Below are 14,910 nucleotides of genomic sequence, written 5' to 3' on the forward strand. Positions count from 1 at the left end.
AATATAGCCAACCATTTCACTAACAAATCATAGTGCGGATGCGGCCACTGCCTTAGGCCTGTCGTATGATAAATTCACTACCCTAAAATCAATTATGGATGACATTTTACATAAAATTGAACATTATCCAGTATTATCAATTTGAAGGTTAATATTTTCCATTTCTGTCGAATGTGGATCTTTCAAAGATATCGTTAATTATGCATTATTCATCATTTAAAAATTTTACCATCCAACATTATACATTGTGAATACGTACATTATGCACTTCAACAATTTTCAATTGCAAAGAATATTTAGTTTAATCATAAAAAGCATTTTCGTTGTAGAAATAAAACTTGGTCCGCCTCTTCCTAAATATAAATAGCGTTAAATGTTTCGAACTTTACATCAACAAGTGCATCGTGACCATTGACTTGTTAGTACTTCCTTCTGCAGGATTTAACAACTAAGACGCAAAATAGTGAGTAAAACTGTAGTTTTATTCTCTCAAACAAATTTTAAATCGTATCTTGGTTCATTTTGTGGTATCGTAAAGAAATGTAAAGCTTATGTGATACCTTGAAGTTAATATGATTTCTCATACTGGTATAAATAAGACAACGCCTTATTTTTTTTTAACTTTAAAAATATAACGTTGTCATTTGAAAATATAAATAATCTAAGAAAAACGAAGGATTTTCTTTTAAAATGAAGTGCAAAAGTATTAACAGGGAATAGTTCATATTTTTGTATGCAACTGGAAAAGTGCATTTTTTAATCCTAATACGACTTCAGTGAAACCCCCTTCTTCTACAACTGGTATTTGAAAAAAAAAATAATGACATGAGGGCTATGAATACTTGCACGTACTAGCAAATACCCTTGCTTGGTGCGTATCATGTTTACAAGATATTTCGATTTTATTTGAAATCATACTTTTTGTGCAAAACTCTTATTTGTACACAAAAATTGTTGGAAAATGCTTTTCAATAGGTGTAATTAGGTGCCATATGCACAGAAGAGTTAGCATCTCTTGCTGACGGTCACACTCATCATGTATCCGTAAGCATTATCAAGACAAAAGTAGCGGGGAGCTCGTAAATAGGTCATTGCGAAGAAAAATGGCCTAACAATTAGCATGAAAAGAAGAAGGTACAGTTTGGGCTTTATTGTGCCCTGAAAACATAATGTTCTAAAAAGTTGTGAAATTGTCTTTAACAAAAGTTAAGTAAATGTTTATGATAAATCATTAAAGAATAAAGCATGAAGGAGGACCGTTTTGGAAATACGACGTCATTAATTTGGTATTTTTCTAAGTTTAAGTCTAACCCTCAGAATGACTCATTTCTGTGCATATTTTCCTTTAAGAAATAATGTCTACAACCGTCGCCCACTTCAATTTTTGGTTATATTATAGAAATTACTTTGAAGAATCACATTTCTGAAAATCGTTATGGGTGACGGTGGTAGAGTATGTTTTTCGAATTCAAAGAAAAATCCAAAGAAAATTGATGTCTTCTGCAATTTTTTAAGAAAATAGGGTAAATGCACAAGTTAAGGACGTCACAATTAGCATTTAGGAGGTCATATGAGAAAAATGATTTCTGTATTCTTACTGCTTGGAATTTCAATGAATTAGAAAGAATAGATTTTAATTTTTTATATCATATTTTAGAAAAATACAGGACTTAATTTGTATTGAAATTGTACCTTGTCCTTTGAAAAAATATTTTATTGTATTTGCTGTATTTGTATCAACTAAAGATCTTTTGAAATGATAATAAACAACCATTGATCCTCTATACACAATGATGAATCCAACGTAAGCTTTTCTTTGTCCTCATTTTTTGTACTTTTTCCCTAGGTTTTGAAGACTACAATCGTAATCCTTTAGTTGTCTTCTAATTCCAAATGATGATTTAATTTTGTCAGATAAAATGCCCAAAAGGCAGGAGGCATACACCTCTGAAAGGTAACATAATGACTATTCAGAAAAGTCAAACCTGGAAAGATTAGGGTTTAAATTCACATAATTGAATCTGCATTTATATATGAATGAGTTTGGGTGAGAGACGTTTGTGAGTATGTGTGTCTAGGGTGTGTGAGAGAGAAGGTATATGTGCACATGGAAGGAGTGTAATATGTAAGAGTGAGTGATTGTTTGCAGGGGTATAAAGGAAGCATTTAGAATATTCCACCTTGACTAAATCAGTGATACATCATGACGTAATAGTAAATGAGATGACGTCAATTTTAGAACAAAAGTTGTCGTGATATCGGTATTTTATAGAGAAGTAATTTAACTCTACCACCGATGACGTCATATGTGTACATCAAATAACTTTTGAATTGATCATGTTGTGTAAATAGAATTTGGCTAAGACGGCATGCACAACGATTCGCAAAATGGAGTTTAGTGGCAAATATCGTGAATATTATGTGAAATTCATATGGAGTTAAAGTTTATAAAATAGATATGGTAATATATTTTCATCGATTAAATTCTCTTTCGAAGACAGTCAGCTAAATACGTATCTCGGTCGGCCTTTCCTCTGTCATTCGTGACAAAAAAATGCAAAAGAACAACAGTAAGCTGGAGGTGTCAAAGAAAATAGTTGTACAGATCGCAAATTGCCTCTTAAATACATGGAAAGTGCTGCTAGAATCCCGAAGCAAGCATGGTTTCACGAAAAATCTCGGGTCATATGTATAAAATTCAAAACATCGGGTAATGAATGATTATGTTACTGACTTGACTGTGGGATTCTAGCAGTCCGGCAGGATTGTTAAGGCATAATAGATGTTTTTGACTAGATTATTTACTCAAGGAAGTTGTTTAACTCCGTGGAACAGTTGTTTTGTTTGCTTTTTATATTAAGGGACATGAAGTCACGTCACGTGATGCTGTGGTGATAATGCAAGTCTTTACGTTAGACACTCTTTTATCGTCATGCAATAGTTAATAATAGTTGACATTTATCACCGGTTTTGCATTATATTCGATTTTATGATTTACTGTACTATAATATTTCCATTTCTAATTTTTTTTCTCTTTGACATTTATCACCAGTTTTGCATTGGAAAATTGTCAATCTTAATTTTCCGTAAAGTCGAAATTTCCTGAAAAATGATTTCTATGCTTCCTTAGCGTATCCGCGTTTGTGCTCGTGCTTCACTTATTTATCTTAAGGATATAATTATAAAATATTTTGTTTTCTCATGTCCTTGAATGTTTATAAGAAGGGGGTCTGTTGTTAATTCATTTACATGTTATAAGGCGTAAACCAATAAAACGACTGTAAATACATTTTGACAGTCTTCCGGCAGTATTCAAACATGTGCAATGAATATGTCTTTGTGTGTACAGTCAGTTCATTGTATTTTTCATTTGATTTATATAATCCCCGAATCACTGAAATCCGATTATGGAGAATATATCGTTTCCAAAATATTTCTGACTATCCATGATGTGATTGAAAGTGCAGTAACAACATAATGTACATTAATATGATATAAGAATGTATGTCGATTTTATGATTTACTGTACCATAATATTTCCATTTCTAATTTTTTTCTCTTTGATAACTCGTTGAAAGTTAGGGAGTTTATTTCTTTATAATTCTACCGCAGTGTATATTAGGAAGGTCGATAGGTTAGGAGCTAAGGAGGCCAAATACGCATGCAAATTCAGTGCGCATCTTGCTCTGTGTCTGACGCTAAGGAGACAAAACATACATGTTAATCTTGTGCGGCTGCCTTTGTGTTTGAGGTCAGAGGACTAATGAAATTGGCATTGGAGTCTTTGTAAGTCAATGTTTATATTTTTAAATCTAAATCACAATGAAATGGACATATAAGGAATCTCTGTCTAGTTAGTATAGTACGCCAGGGACTTTAACGATAGTGGGAAACATGGGATAATTCATGCATATCGGGCTTCGCCCGCTATGTAAATTATTCCATGTTTCCCACAATCGTTGATGCCTTGGCATATAATACTAACTAGACAGTGAATCCTTAAATATGTACTAGGTGGTTACTTAAATTCCTGATTATCCATTTTAGCTCACCTGAGCCGAAGGCTCAAGTGAGTTTTACTGATCAAAATTTGTTCGTTGTCTGTCGTCGTTGGCGTCGTCGTCGTTGTTGTTGTTGTAAACTTTTCGCATTTTCGACTTCTACTCAAGAACCACTGGGCCAATTTCAACCAAACTTCCCACACAGCATCCTTGAGTAAAGGGGATTAAAGTTTGTTAAGATGAAGGGCTACGCTCTCATTCAGGGCGAGATAATTGAGATATAATGAAAATTTGGTGGTACATGTATGTTTTAAAAATTTTCTTCTCATGAACCAAATTTTGTTCAAATCATGACCCATGGGGGTAGGGCCAAGCCACAATGACCGCCTTAAGTTTTACATAGAAATATATAGGAAAATTCTTTAAAAATCTTCTTCTCAAGAATAACAAAGCCATGATTGGTCTTTGGACTACTTTTGAATTTAAACTTTTCAATAATAAACCAATTTCTACTTTTTCCTAGCTACAGTGCTCAGGTGAGCGATGTGTCCCATGGGCCTCTTGTTTTCACACATTATTTATTGTATATGACAATTTTTTGTAACTTTCATCTAAATTGTAGATGTGGCATATTTCCCTTGTTGTTATCCTTTTAGGAACAGCGGTAAGTAGGTTGGATTAAGTAGACTCTTTAATATTAAATAGTCATTATCTAGGACATAGCTCTTAAACAAAATTAACAACTATTTGGAAATTGTCACGAAAAGTATACTAATGAATAATGTTATCCATCTAGTATTAAGTTCTTATTTTATCTTAGTTCAAGATATTCTTACCTTTAAATAGATTTTAGGAATTCCACAATAAATACATGAATAAAATCATTCTTGCTTTAATTATTTTGGAAGCTTTTTTATGCTCCGTATTCGAGGATTCGGGTATATATATGTAGTTTTTGCCCTGTCTGTGCAACTGTCCATCTAACCAGCTGTGTTTCTGTTTGTTAATCTACTTGTCTGTTTGTCTGCAAAAACTTTTACTTCTAATAAACAAAACTTTTTTTCGATTTAGGCAATGATTTTGGTGTTTCACGTCTGACAAAACCTTTCTTTGGGTACCATCAAGATTGACCTTTTGACCTTCACTCTGACCCAGTTTTGCAAACTTTTGTAAACCTTACCCATGTCTTTTTTTTTTTTAAATTAGTGCTAAAGCTTGTTTACTATATGTATAGGTGTATTCTTTGACGTTGAACTTGGAGTTTGACGACTTTAACTTTGACCATAGCATTTGAACAGATGAAGCGTGGGCTTTCAAATCTTTGAAATTTTACAAGTACATTTCTTGTGAGAATTTACTTTTGTTACCAACATTTTTTTTTTTGCATTTGAGAGAGTATCGCCTCCACTATAAATTGTTATATAGGGGCATCAGTGTTTCACAAACAAATGTTTGTTTTTGGTTTTCTTTTCATTATTCAATAGTGTACAGTATCCCTAAACATTACCCGCTTTTGTCTTAATAATTTTAAATGTCCAAAAGGATCTCAATTAAAACTTTCTACTGAATTGAGAGATAGCTATTTTCTACTTGACCTGGTATTTAATGAAATAATAATTAGATAATATTGTGCTTTAATTTTCAATGTGTTCTTAGAAGTTTGGTCTCGTAAGGACTACCTGTTTAGCTTCAGTTCCAACAATTCACTACGTAACATCCTGTCCCAGTAATGAAAAGTCATGGAAAGAAGCAGAGCTTAAAAAGAATTGTGAAAGTTTAGCCAATATTCAGCAATGTGTTAAAGAGCCTTCGAACTTTACGTACCATTGTCTTGTGAATCGCTATTTGAATGCAACATTAGAGGTGTGTGCACCGATCCGTTTTGTGTCAGGTAATGTAATCTTATTCATAAAACTATAATTGCATTTGTTCAACAATATTTAAATCGTAATCATGATTGCATTAACAAATAACACATTTTTATAGGTTATTGTGCCGATTTCGATACCATACAAAATAAAGTGACGGAAAACCATAACATTGATTGCACAAAGCTTGAACCTGCATGTCCCAAAAGATATGTATCTACAGATGTTTATAAATGTAAGTGACTTTCACATCATGAAAATACGGAAACTGTACTAAGATCAGGCAGTTAAAAAATAATAATTAAGCAAGAATGTCCGCGTTTTCATGAATGTTGCAGGATAACCTCCGAAGTCGAGAAATGTTGTTTGAAAGATAAAACCCGAGACGTTACTGAAGCTTGAATTTCTCAAACAATATTTAGAGACCGAGGAGGTTATCCTGCATCATTAACGATAACAATGACTTTAATTCTTTCTATTAAGAACTTTAAAATACGAGTGATCGTTTTCTCCATATAGAGAAACGAATGAGGTCACCTCGTCTCGAATACTCTGTTTTATTTAAAGAATTCTTTGCCGTATACTGCATATCTTTGCCCCCACTTTGAAAAATTCTTGAATGTACTGAATTCTATAAATTGTATATGAGATAAAAATTAACATAACTTATTATACTTTTAAAGTAGTTTCTTGATCATTTTTTTGTTTTATGACGTCACAAACTAGTCGATTTTATATCATTTTTTAGAAAAAGGGCAAAATATCAAAATTTCAACAATTTTAGATTTAAAAATTATAGAGCGCAAGTTTGTTCAGAGGAACAATATTTACATTTTTCATTGACATTATTATTCTACACATTATATCAAAATATTGAGCCTGATCAGACCTGCGCTCGGTGATTTTTACTCAAAATGTCGACGTAATTTATACATTTTTCATAAAAATCATGTAAATTTTAAATTTACGTCATTTTACAATGAGATATACTTAACAAATCAGCAAGGGCCTGAGAAGAGCAAAGAATTGCAAGAGCACAAAAACAGTGTTATATGCTATTTTCTTAAATATCAGTGGTCTTGTTGTTCAAATTCTTATTGGGGGAGTAATTTAAATTTCTGGAAGAATTTAGAAAGCATAATTTTTGCAAGAAAGTGAAAGGTTTTTGAGAGGAAGAAGCCAGAATGAGGAATTCTCGAAATATCTACATTGAATTTCTTCATGACAACGTCCAAACCCACAAGCCATGAAGAGATATTGAGTTCTTAAAAAGAAAGTTAATATTCTGTCACACAAACACTATTGGCCAGCACCTTCAACCTTTGACTTGTTTCATTTCCCAAACTTAAAAAAAAAAAAAAAAAAAAAAAACAAGTACAGGAAATAAAAGGATCTACCATATATACGAAGGATCGTACTCAAAAATTTGTTCTCAAACAATTAGAAAATAAAAAGAAATGTTACGGACATGTGTTTTAATTTAAAGATAATATTTTAGTTTAATCATTAGGACAAAATCATAGAAAAGCGTTTTCTTTTTGTTTCTTTCTGATGACATTATTTATTGAATTTCCCTCGTATACTTGTATTCTTTGATGCTGTCAAGAATAACAGAGGAAATCATGGCTACATAAGGACGCAGCTTCTTGTCTTCAGTAAAGAAAAACACACGGCTGTTAAGTCAGTAGACCTTATCATTGTTCCCTTTCTCTAATAAATCACAAACATTTTTTAAGTATTTGCTTCTCAAATACAGTTATCTTGATACAAGCAGCGCCGTCATCACAATCCATCAAATTGCTTACTTCTTTCCATAATCCTCTAACTTAAGAAAATGAAATATCAAAACACAAAGAACTGTTTTAGTTCTTTGCGTATTGCCATTATTGTGACGTTTAATAATATACTTTTTTGACATTCTCAAAATAATTATTTACAATTACAAATTATTTTAGCAGACATAAAATACTGTATAAGGATAAAAAATTGAATAATTTTGTGAAGTAAGTTTATCCAAATTTGATATAAGAGGGTAAATAACAAACTTGAAAAACGTCCTCCAAAAACGTCCTCCAAAACTGTAGGTGGGAGAAGAAGCAGAGTGACGTACTGCGTGGCCAACATTTTTATTTGTTATATATAGATTTTGATTGGTGAATCTCTGCATCTCTTAAGACATAAAAAATGACCATTATAATGCATCGCTAAAAAGAGTTTAATATTAAAGAAGGACACTTATTGATTATCAAATTTTTTTTTAGTAAAATCAAATTTATTTAGAGAATAAAATGTTGTTTTTTTTTCCTCCAACGATTTTCTTCCAATGAAATTAGATTTAAATGGGTTTTTCTTAACAAAATATGTTTTTAAAACAAAATCTGATGAAACACCATTGATTGATTGTATATTATTAAACATCCTAATTAAGAATTTTTCACTCCTATTAGGTGTTCTCTGTTTTCCAGTGAAGAACTTCAACGTTCGACCCATACTTGGCACCAACGCCAATGAGTAGTAAGGGTTCTTTATCTTGCGATTGCCTACCTTGTTAAGGTCTTTCCAGGCGCTTGACAAAGGAACAGTCACTGCCTATGTTTATGTTTTAGGTTTAATGTAGTGCCGAGAACGAGAATCGAATCTGGACCTCCAGACCATGAAACTTATGCTCTGTCACTAAGCTTCCAGTGGCCGTTAAATGAGACATAAAATCCTTTATGAAATTACACAATATGCAAAGTTAAGGTATCTTCAACCTACGGTGGACATTAACGTATGATACTGAAGAAAAATGAACGGCAGGGATACAAAACTGCATGACCTTGTCATTGATTGTTTTAAAATGCCTATGAAAGTTTAAATCAGAAAATTTAAAAATTAAAAAGTTTATGAATTTGTAAACAAATTGGAGAATGCAATTTTTCCCCTTTAAATATGTATAATAACTTCATCATTTATTTTAAAGACCCATCATGCTACAAATTAAAGGAGAATAATCAAAGCTTTGAAAAGACCACTCATTCATCTCAAATCAGTAGGAAAGAAACTAACAACAACTATGACGACCGAACTTTATCTGTTGATCACAGTATCTTGCAAGAGTCTTCAACATCAATTTTTGTGTACAAGAAAATGGATACAAGGTTTGTATTTCAATAAATGAAAGGCATAGCTCACTGATAACCACTTCGTCCTCAAGATGTGGCTTTATTTTCTGAAAGTATTGTCCTGTCACACACACACACTCACCCTCCCTCACACACACACACACTCACACACACCCTATCTCTCACCCTAACACACACACACACACATACACACACACCCTCACACACACACTCTCTCTCTCCCTTACACACACCTTCCTTCATACTACTCTCTGTCTCTCTCACACACACATACACATCCACCCTCACACACATCCTTTTCACACAACCTCCCTCACCCTCACACAACGTTTATACACAAATCCTCATTTGCCAAACAGAGTTAAGTATTTAGGATTGAGATGTTGTTTTGAAATGCACTCTTCCGTTTTCAGATCCACGAATAATGCTGTCATTGCGATGGGAGCTGTCTTACCTTTATTTGTTGCCATTAGTATTTATTTTGCTGTGAAAAAAATTCGAAAGATGTTCAAAAGTAAGTAATTGAATCATATCGCAAAAACTTTAATATGTTGTTAAGGTATGAAAAGAAATAATCATGTAACTGCATGTCCGAAATTTATCCTGGCAGGTCAAGGAGTATCTTGACTTATTTTCAGTAAATGTTTCAATCGTAAAAAAGATTCACTACGACTATTTCTTTTCCTTTTTTAATTATGAAATCACATATTTATACACATTTTAATGACTGGAAAGGTTTCTGACTGAGTCCGGTGATCTCTTCTCTACTTTGTAATCGCCAAATTCTGCTACAGATATACTATAATATTCGTCATATTGACATAAAATAAACAAAACTATAATTGCACAAAAGGGGAGTTTCGATAAAGCTGTTTTTCGACCCCTCCAGAATTATTATGAATTGTGATGTGTTGTAAATAACGTCTTATCTTTTTTAATTTATCGAAAATGTATGTAATTTATGCTGCCCATTTTCCGGTTACGTGATAATGAAAAACTTAAGCATCCCCCCTTCCGTACATTTTTATAGTAGGCATTTCTAAAAGGGAATAATGATTTTTTTTCTTAGTCAAATCATAAATAAAATGTATTAAATGTGAATAAAGACATCACATTATCAATTTAAACATGTTAATTACAGAAAATGAAGAACATTTGTTTTATGTTGATATTGTGTAAGGTGCAAGTTTGTTTTGATATATTTTTGTAAAGTTTAAAATATAACTTAAGCACTACATTAACATATTCTGAAATTTGTTATAGTTATTTTACTGATGTATTAACTAATATTTTCCAAATCTATTTTATATTCCAAGACTAAGGGAAAATATTCAAAAAAATTATCTACTTTTCTAAGCTTGTGAGTTGATATAATGTCTCATCCAACAAAAAAAGTTTGTATCATCTGTTCTTACGTTGGCCAGTGAGTGGCCTTATAGAAACTCCTTTCTTTCTAAGGTTGTTTGACCTTAAATTGGAGTTTTTTTCTTCAAACGTTGGTTGAATTTTTATTATTGTTGAAGTTGTTAAAAGTTTAAAGCTTAGTAGCATCAAAAATTACTTAATTTTTTTTTTTTCAAAACGTTTTATAAAGTACACATATGTAATTTGAAATTCAATGTTTAACGGCAAAATTCAACAATTTTGTAGCCCATAAGATGTCAAAGAATCCACTACATGATGCAAGTAAGCAATTACTTCCTTATCAAAAATGTCTCTGTGATTTAATTCAATATTTCATAAAATATAAATTGCAATTTAAAATTCGGAAAGAAGAGGTTTCCTACAAATTTCTTCGGAAAGTACGTGACATACCTTAATTAGACTTAATTAGACTTAATGTGTCCAAACCAGTCAATTTCTTTATACAAAAATGTACCTGTGGTGTCCAAATTAGACAGGATTTACTGTATTTTCTCGTATATATTACATTGTATATCATTTTGAAATTTTTACATAATATACATGCAAGATAATATAAACTTCCATAAATACATTTGATGTATTTTGATCAAAAATTCAAAATGGAAATTATAATACGAAAGTTACAATGATCTCGTTTCAAAACGATCAATTTTCTTTGCCGTTGTTCTGTAATATGAACACTGACTCGAATAAAACTATTAAAAATAATTTTTCATATAAATTATAAACTTCTCAGGTAATCCTTCCCCTAAAAACCGTCAGGAGTGACGTACCTTATACAAGAAATTTTAAGAGTAATGCATATGAGGCAAAGATAATTCTGTATTGATATAAAGTTGCAAAGTAAAATTTCAATAAATCAGGTTAGTATACAGTTACAATTATTTTATTTTGGCAGAAGTGCATAGATATGATGAAGAGGAGAATCTAGAGCTATGTCCTAAAGGTTTGTTGCGCCGGCTACACAATAATTGTTCCATATTTTTTTCTTATGTTAAATTCCAGTATAATTTGTAGGACACAAGGAGTTTCCTGTCTAAGGAAAATGCAATTTTTAAATATTTAGTAAAGAATATGAACGTAAACAAAATTTTTGAAAATATATCATAAACATTGAAAAATATATATTTGTTTTGTTCACATAATATTTAAAGGTACCAGTTGTTATGTTGTATATGCGTGTCAAAACAGCATTTTTAGGGGGTGATGCAAGTATTTGACGTTTATAAAGAGTATCACCAGCGAGAACCTCTTAATATCACAGCTATGCTAAAAATAATGTACCAGATGTGTAGAAGGTTATTGTTACATGAAAAATTTCAAACTATTTTAATCACATTTCTTACCAAAGGAAATGCTGTTAGTGAGAAATTGGATGGAGAGGAAGACGATGCCGCGTACAATAAAGAAGGAAAGACAGAACAATATTATAGACTTGTACCGTGCGTAGACATAATTATTCTAACTCTTTATTTGTATGTTTTTGTGTTTGAAAGGAAATTTGATAAAGCTTTGTACATGTATGTGATAAATGGAAAAAATTATATTCAATATAATGTTGTTTTTTTTTATTTTAAAGGAAAGACAGAAGTAACCTTAGGGAAGATGGTGGTACGTTTGTTTTTTCACGTAAAAATTGAAATGAGATATATACCAAAACATAGACACTCACTCTTACTTACACACCCTCAAACACACCTTTACACACAAACAGACACAGAGAGATAGAGAGAGAAAGGAGTTGCTCCTTACTGTTTATTAATTGTATAAAAATGTGTTACGTTTATCTACTTACTCTTTTATTGGTCCAGCTAGGAATGTATTGAATATATGTGATGATACATACTGTCGTTCTGTACATTTTATCGTCGACAACAAAATGTACCAATTTTCTCTACACATATTGTCGTCCATTGATATATTATCATGTCACTGGTGATATTACATATAGTACATGTGTGTGACTACCCGCACTTTGTATATTAATTGTTGCCTCACAGTAAAGACTGTGAGCATCGTCGCAGATGTTTTTTATCAACGTGTTTTACGTTTTGACACATCTAGCATTTGTTCTGGTTCTTGATCACTGAAATAATAATTAGATATATTTATAGATTTAATTCTAAATTATTACGTCCGGATCAACCAGGACACTGGATTAAAAATTTTATTCGATACCCGTTTCTTTGCTACATGTATATCTACATGTACCGGTAGTTATAATATCGTTATGTACGTCTTTAATGAGTGAACAATTGCAATTTGTGTATAAAGGCAAAAATGATGTTTCACGGTTTATAAAACTATGGAATAATAAATTCTTTTTCCTATGTAAGATCATTTGACGGATTCTTTTTTTCTAACTAACAACTTTCATGTAAACATAGAATCATCTGTGCATCACCCGTGCTTTTTTTTTGTAAAATGTTTTAATGCTAAGGAATTTTAAACTAAACACATTTCTTCTGAGAGAAAAGTATTTAGTATTCTTACAAGCTTTAACGATTCTAGCAAAATAATGAAAGAATAGCAGACACGATATTTTTAAAGAACTATAAAAACATTAAATATGGCAACTTCTAATTAACCTTGCTCTTTTCATATCTATGAAAAACTCAAAATGTGTCAAAATTAACGTAAGGACCTTTTTGTCATGGGGCAATCAATATGTGGTCACGGTACATAGAATGCGTGACTGTACATTTTTCCTTTTATTATGTTTGAGGAATAAAGGCCCTTTTGGCACACATTGCCATCAGTGACGATACGGTATGTGTTGTGAGGGTGGGGACATTTTGTCGCCGAAAACATGTACAAGGGGGTACAATCCTAAGGTACATTCCTAATCTAATCAGAAATCCAGATGTTATAAAATCTTAAATGGTGTTCATATTAAATTTGTAGATTTAGGACATGGAGTTGAGAGATCATTACCTAGATTTGCTTGAAATTTGAAATAAGATGAACCATCTCAAAATAGACAAATACATATATAACAAATTAGGTTTAATAAATGCCATATCTATTACAGGTGATCCTACCGAAATGCTTGCTTCTTTGAACAAAGGTAATTAGTCTGACGTGTCATAATGCATTCTTGTTCAGAATGATTTTACAATATCGCACAATTAATAATACATATTGCATTAACTATTTAGGTATCAAACGCTATTAAAATAACAATTTTTTTGTAAGGCATGCATGTTTCTACGAAAGCCCATTGAGAACTTGTTTAAAATATTTTTGAATTCGATTTGACGAATTTGTGTTAACGATTTTAATTTGTTTACACAATGCTGCATAAAGGGAGGTAACTTTTACATTAATTACACATCTTGACACAATAAAATACTTCCTTGTGCATCCAATTAAAATACTTTACAACAAAATATATATTACTTTTAAAGCTATAATATCTTCATAGATATTATATACCTTTGACTAATAAACAATAAATCATAAAATCAACAGAATACCATTCTGAGGGAATAAGCAAGCTCCACACATCATGAAAATAATGACTGGGAATCCAGATGAGATGATAACTATAAATTATCATAAACCTTATATAATTCTCTGATCATTTAATACATATGTACATAATTATCTGGATAAAAAAATAGATTAGCCTTACTGCTAATAACTAAGTAAAAACCTGACTTCCAAAATCTCGTTCTTACTGTTCAAAAGTGCTATGGAAATTAATATTGCAAGAATTACAGATTTCACATTTAATGAACTTTATATTATTGATATGTTAAAGTTAGTAAATAAATATTAGCTTACCAGAAGATGATGAGAGTCTCTATCAGTCCTAGGTCAAATTTGTCACAACCAAGATAAATAACACCTCTCTACAAACAATCTAGACAAAGAGTGACCAGAAAGACCAAGAACATTTGGAGGGAATTTGACAAACCAATAAAACACAAGAACACAAAACTAAAACCCAATAGAAACAAATGACTTTTAGAACTTATGGCCGGGACCTTTATTATAACCCTAAAGGCAAATAACAGGGTAGCACTGTATGTTACACCTGAATGACCATACACTTATCTAATAAGCTGAAATACAAATATATACAAATGAATTTTAAAATAATTTGATCTTTATCAATTAATGAGAAATTAATTAATAAATTCATCACTCTTACATTACTCTACTTTTAGATATGACAGACCGATTTTTTGATAATGCCAGGTCAGCAGACAGCTTCTACGAAGAAACAAAAGTATACAAAATAGTCGAAAATTTATTTAACACGAAAAAGGTAGTCATATTAACAGGACCTCCTGGATTCGGAAAGACACAAACAGCAATCCACTTGATAATGCCTTACAAGAAGATGAAGTGGGAAATACGTAAAGTAGAAAGTTACTTTGAGCTTAACTACATTGACTGTACAAAAAATACAATTATTTTTATAGATAACATTTTCTGTGGTAAATTGAATGAATATGCAGAATGGATGAATCCTCTTGAGAGACT

At 31.5% G+C, this 14,910-nt stretch overlaps 1 protein-coding gene across 2 annotated transcripts in view; it reads left to right on the forward strand.

Annotated features, from left to right (window-relative positions):
• Positions 1-379: 379 nt before the first annotated feature.
• LOC134247157 (uncharacterized) overlaps positions 380-14,910 on the forward strand; it is a 17,187-nt gene continuing 2,656 nt past the window's right edge. The window contains exons 1-12 of one of the 2 annotated variants that reach the window (XM_062729499.1): positions 380-463; positions 4,624-4,665; positions 5,658-5,892; positions 5,988-6,104; positions 8,832-9,009; positions 9,408-9,508; positions 10,645-10,680; positions 11,318-11,365; positions 11,771-11,861; positions 11,999-12,030; positions 13,451-13,486; positions 14,592-14,910. The exon at positions 14,592-14,910 is cut by the window's right edge and continues 2,236 nt beyond it. In XM_062729499.1, coding sequence (XP_062585483.1) covers positions 4,624-4,665; positions 5,658-5,892; positions 5,988-6,104; positions 8,832-9,009; positions 9,408-9,508; positions 10,645-10,680; positions 11,318-11,365; positions 11,771-11,861; positions 11,999-12,030; positions 13,451-13,486; positions 14,592-14,910 — 1,235 coding nt within the window. In that variant the 5' untranslated portion in view covers positions 380-463. The remainder of the gene's footprint in view (positions 464-4,623; positions 4,666-5,657; positions 5,893-5,987; positions 6,105-8,831; positions 9,010-9,407; positions 9,509-10,644; positions 10,681-11,317; positions 11,366-11,770; positions 11,862-11,998; positions 12,031-13,450; positions 13,487-14,591) is intronic. The other variant, XM_062729505.1, reaches the window with a different exon arrangement.

Source organism: Saccostrea cucullata, unplaced genomic scaffold, assembly GCF_032062105.1.
Source record: "Saccostrea cucullata isolate Sc308-1 unplaced genomic scaffold, CSIRO_AGI_Scuc_v1 ctg927, whole genome shotgun sequence".
In the NCBI taxonomy this organism is placed as follows: domain Eukaryota; kingdom Metazoa; phylum Mollusca; class Bivalvia; order Ostreida; family Ostreidae; genus Saccostrea; species Saccostrea cuccullata.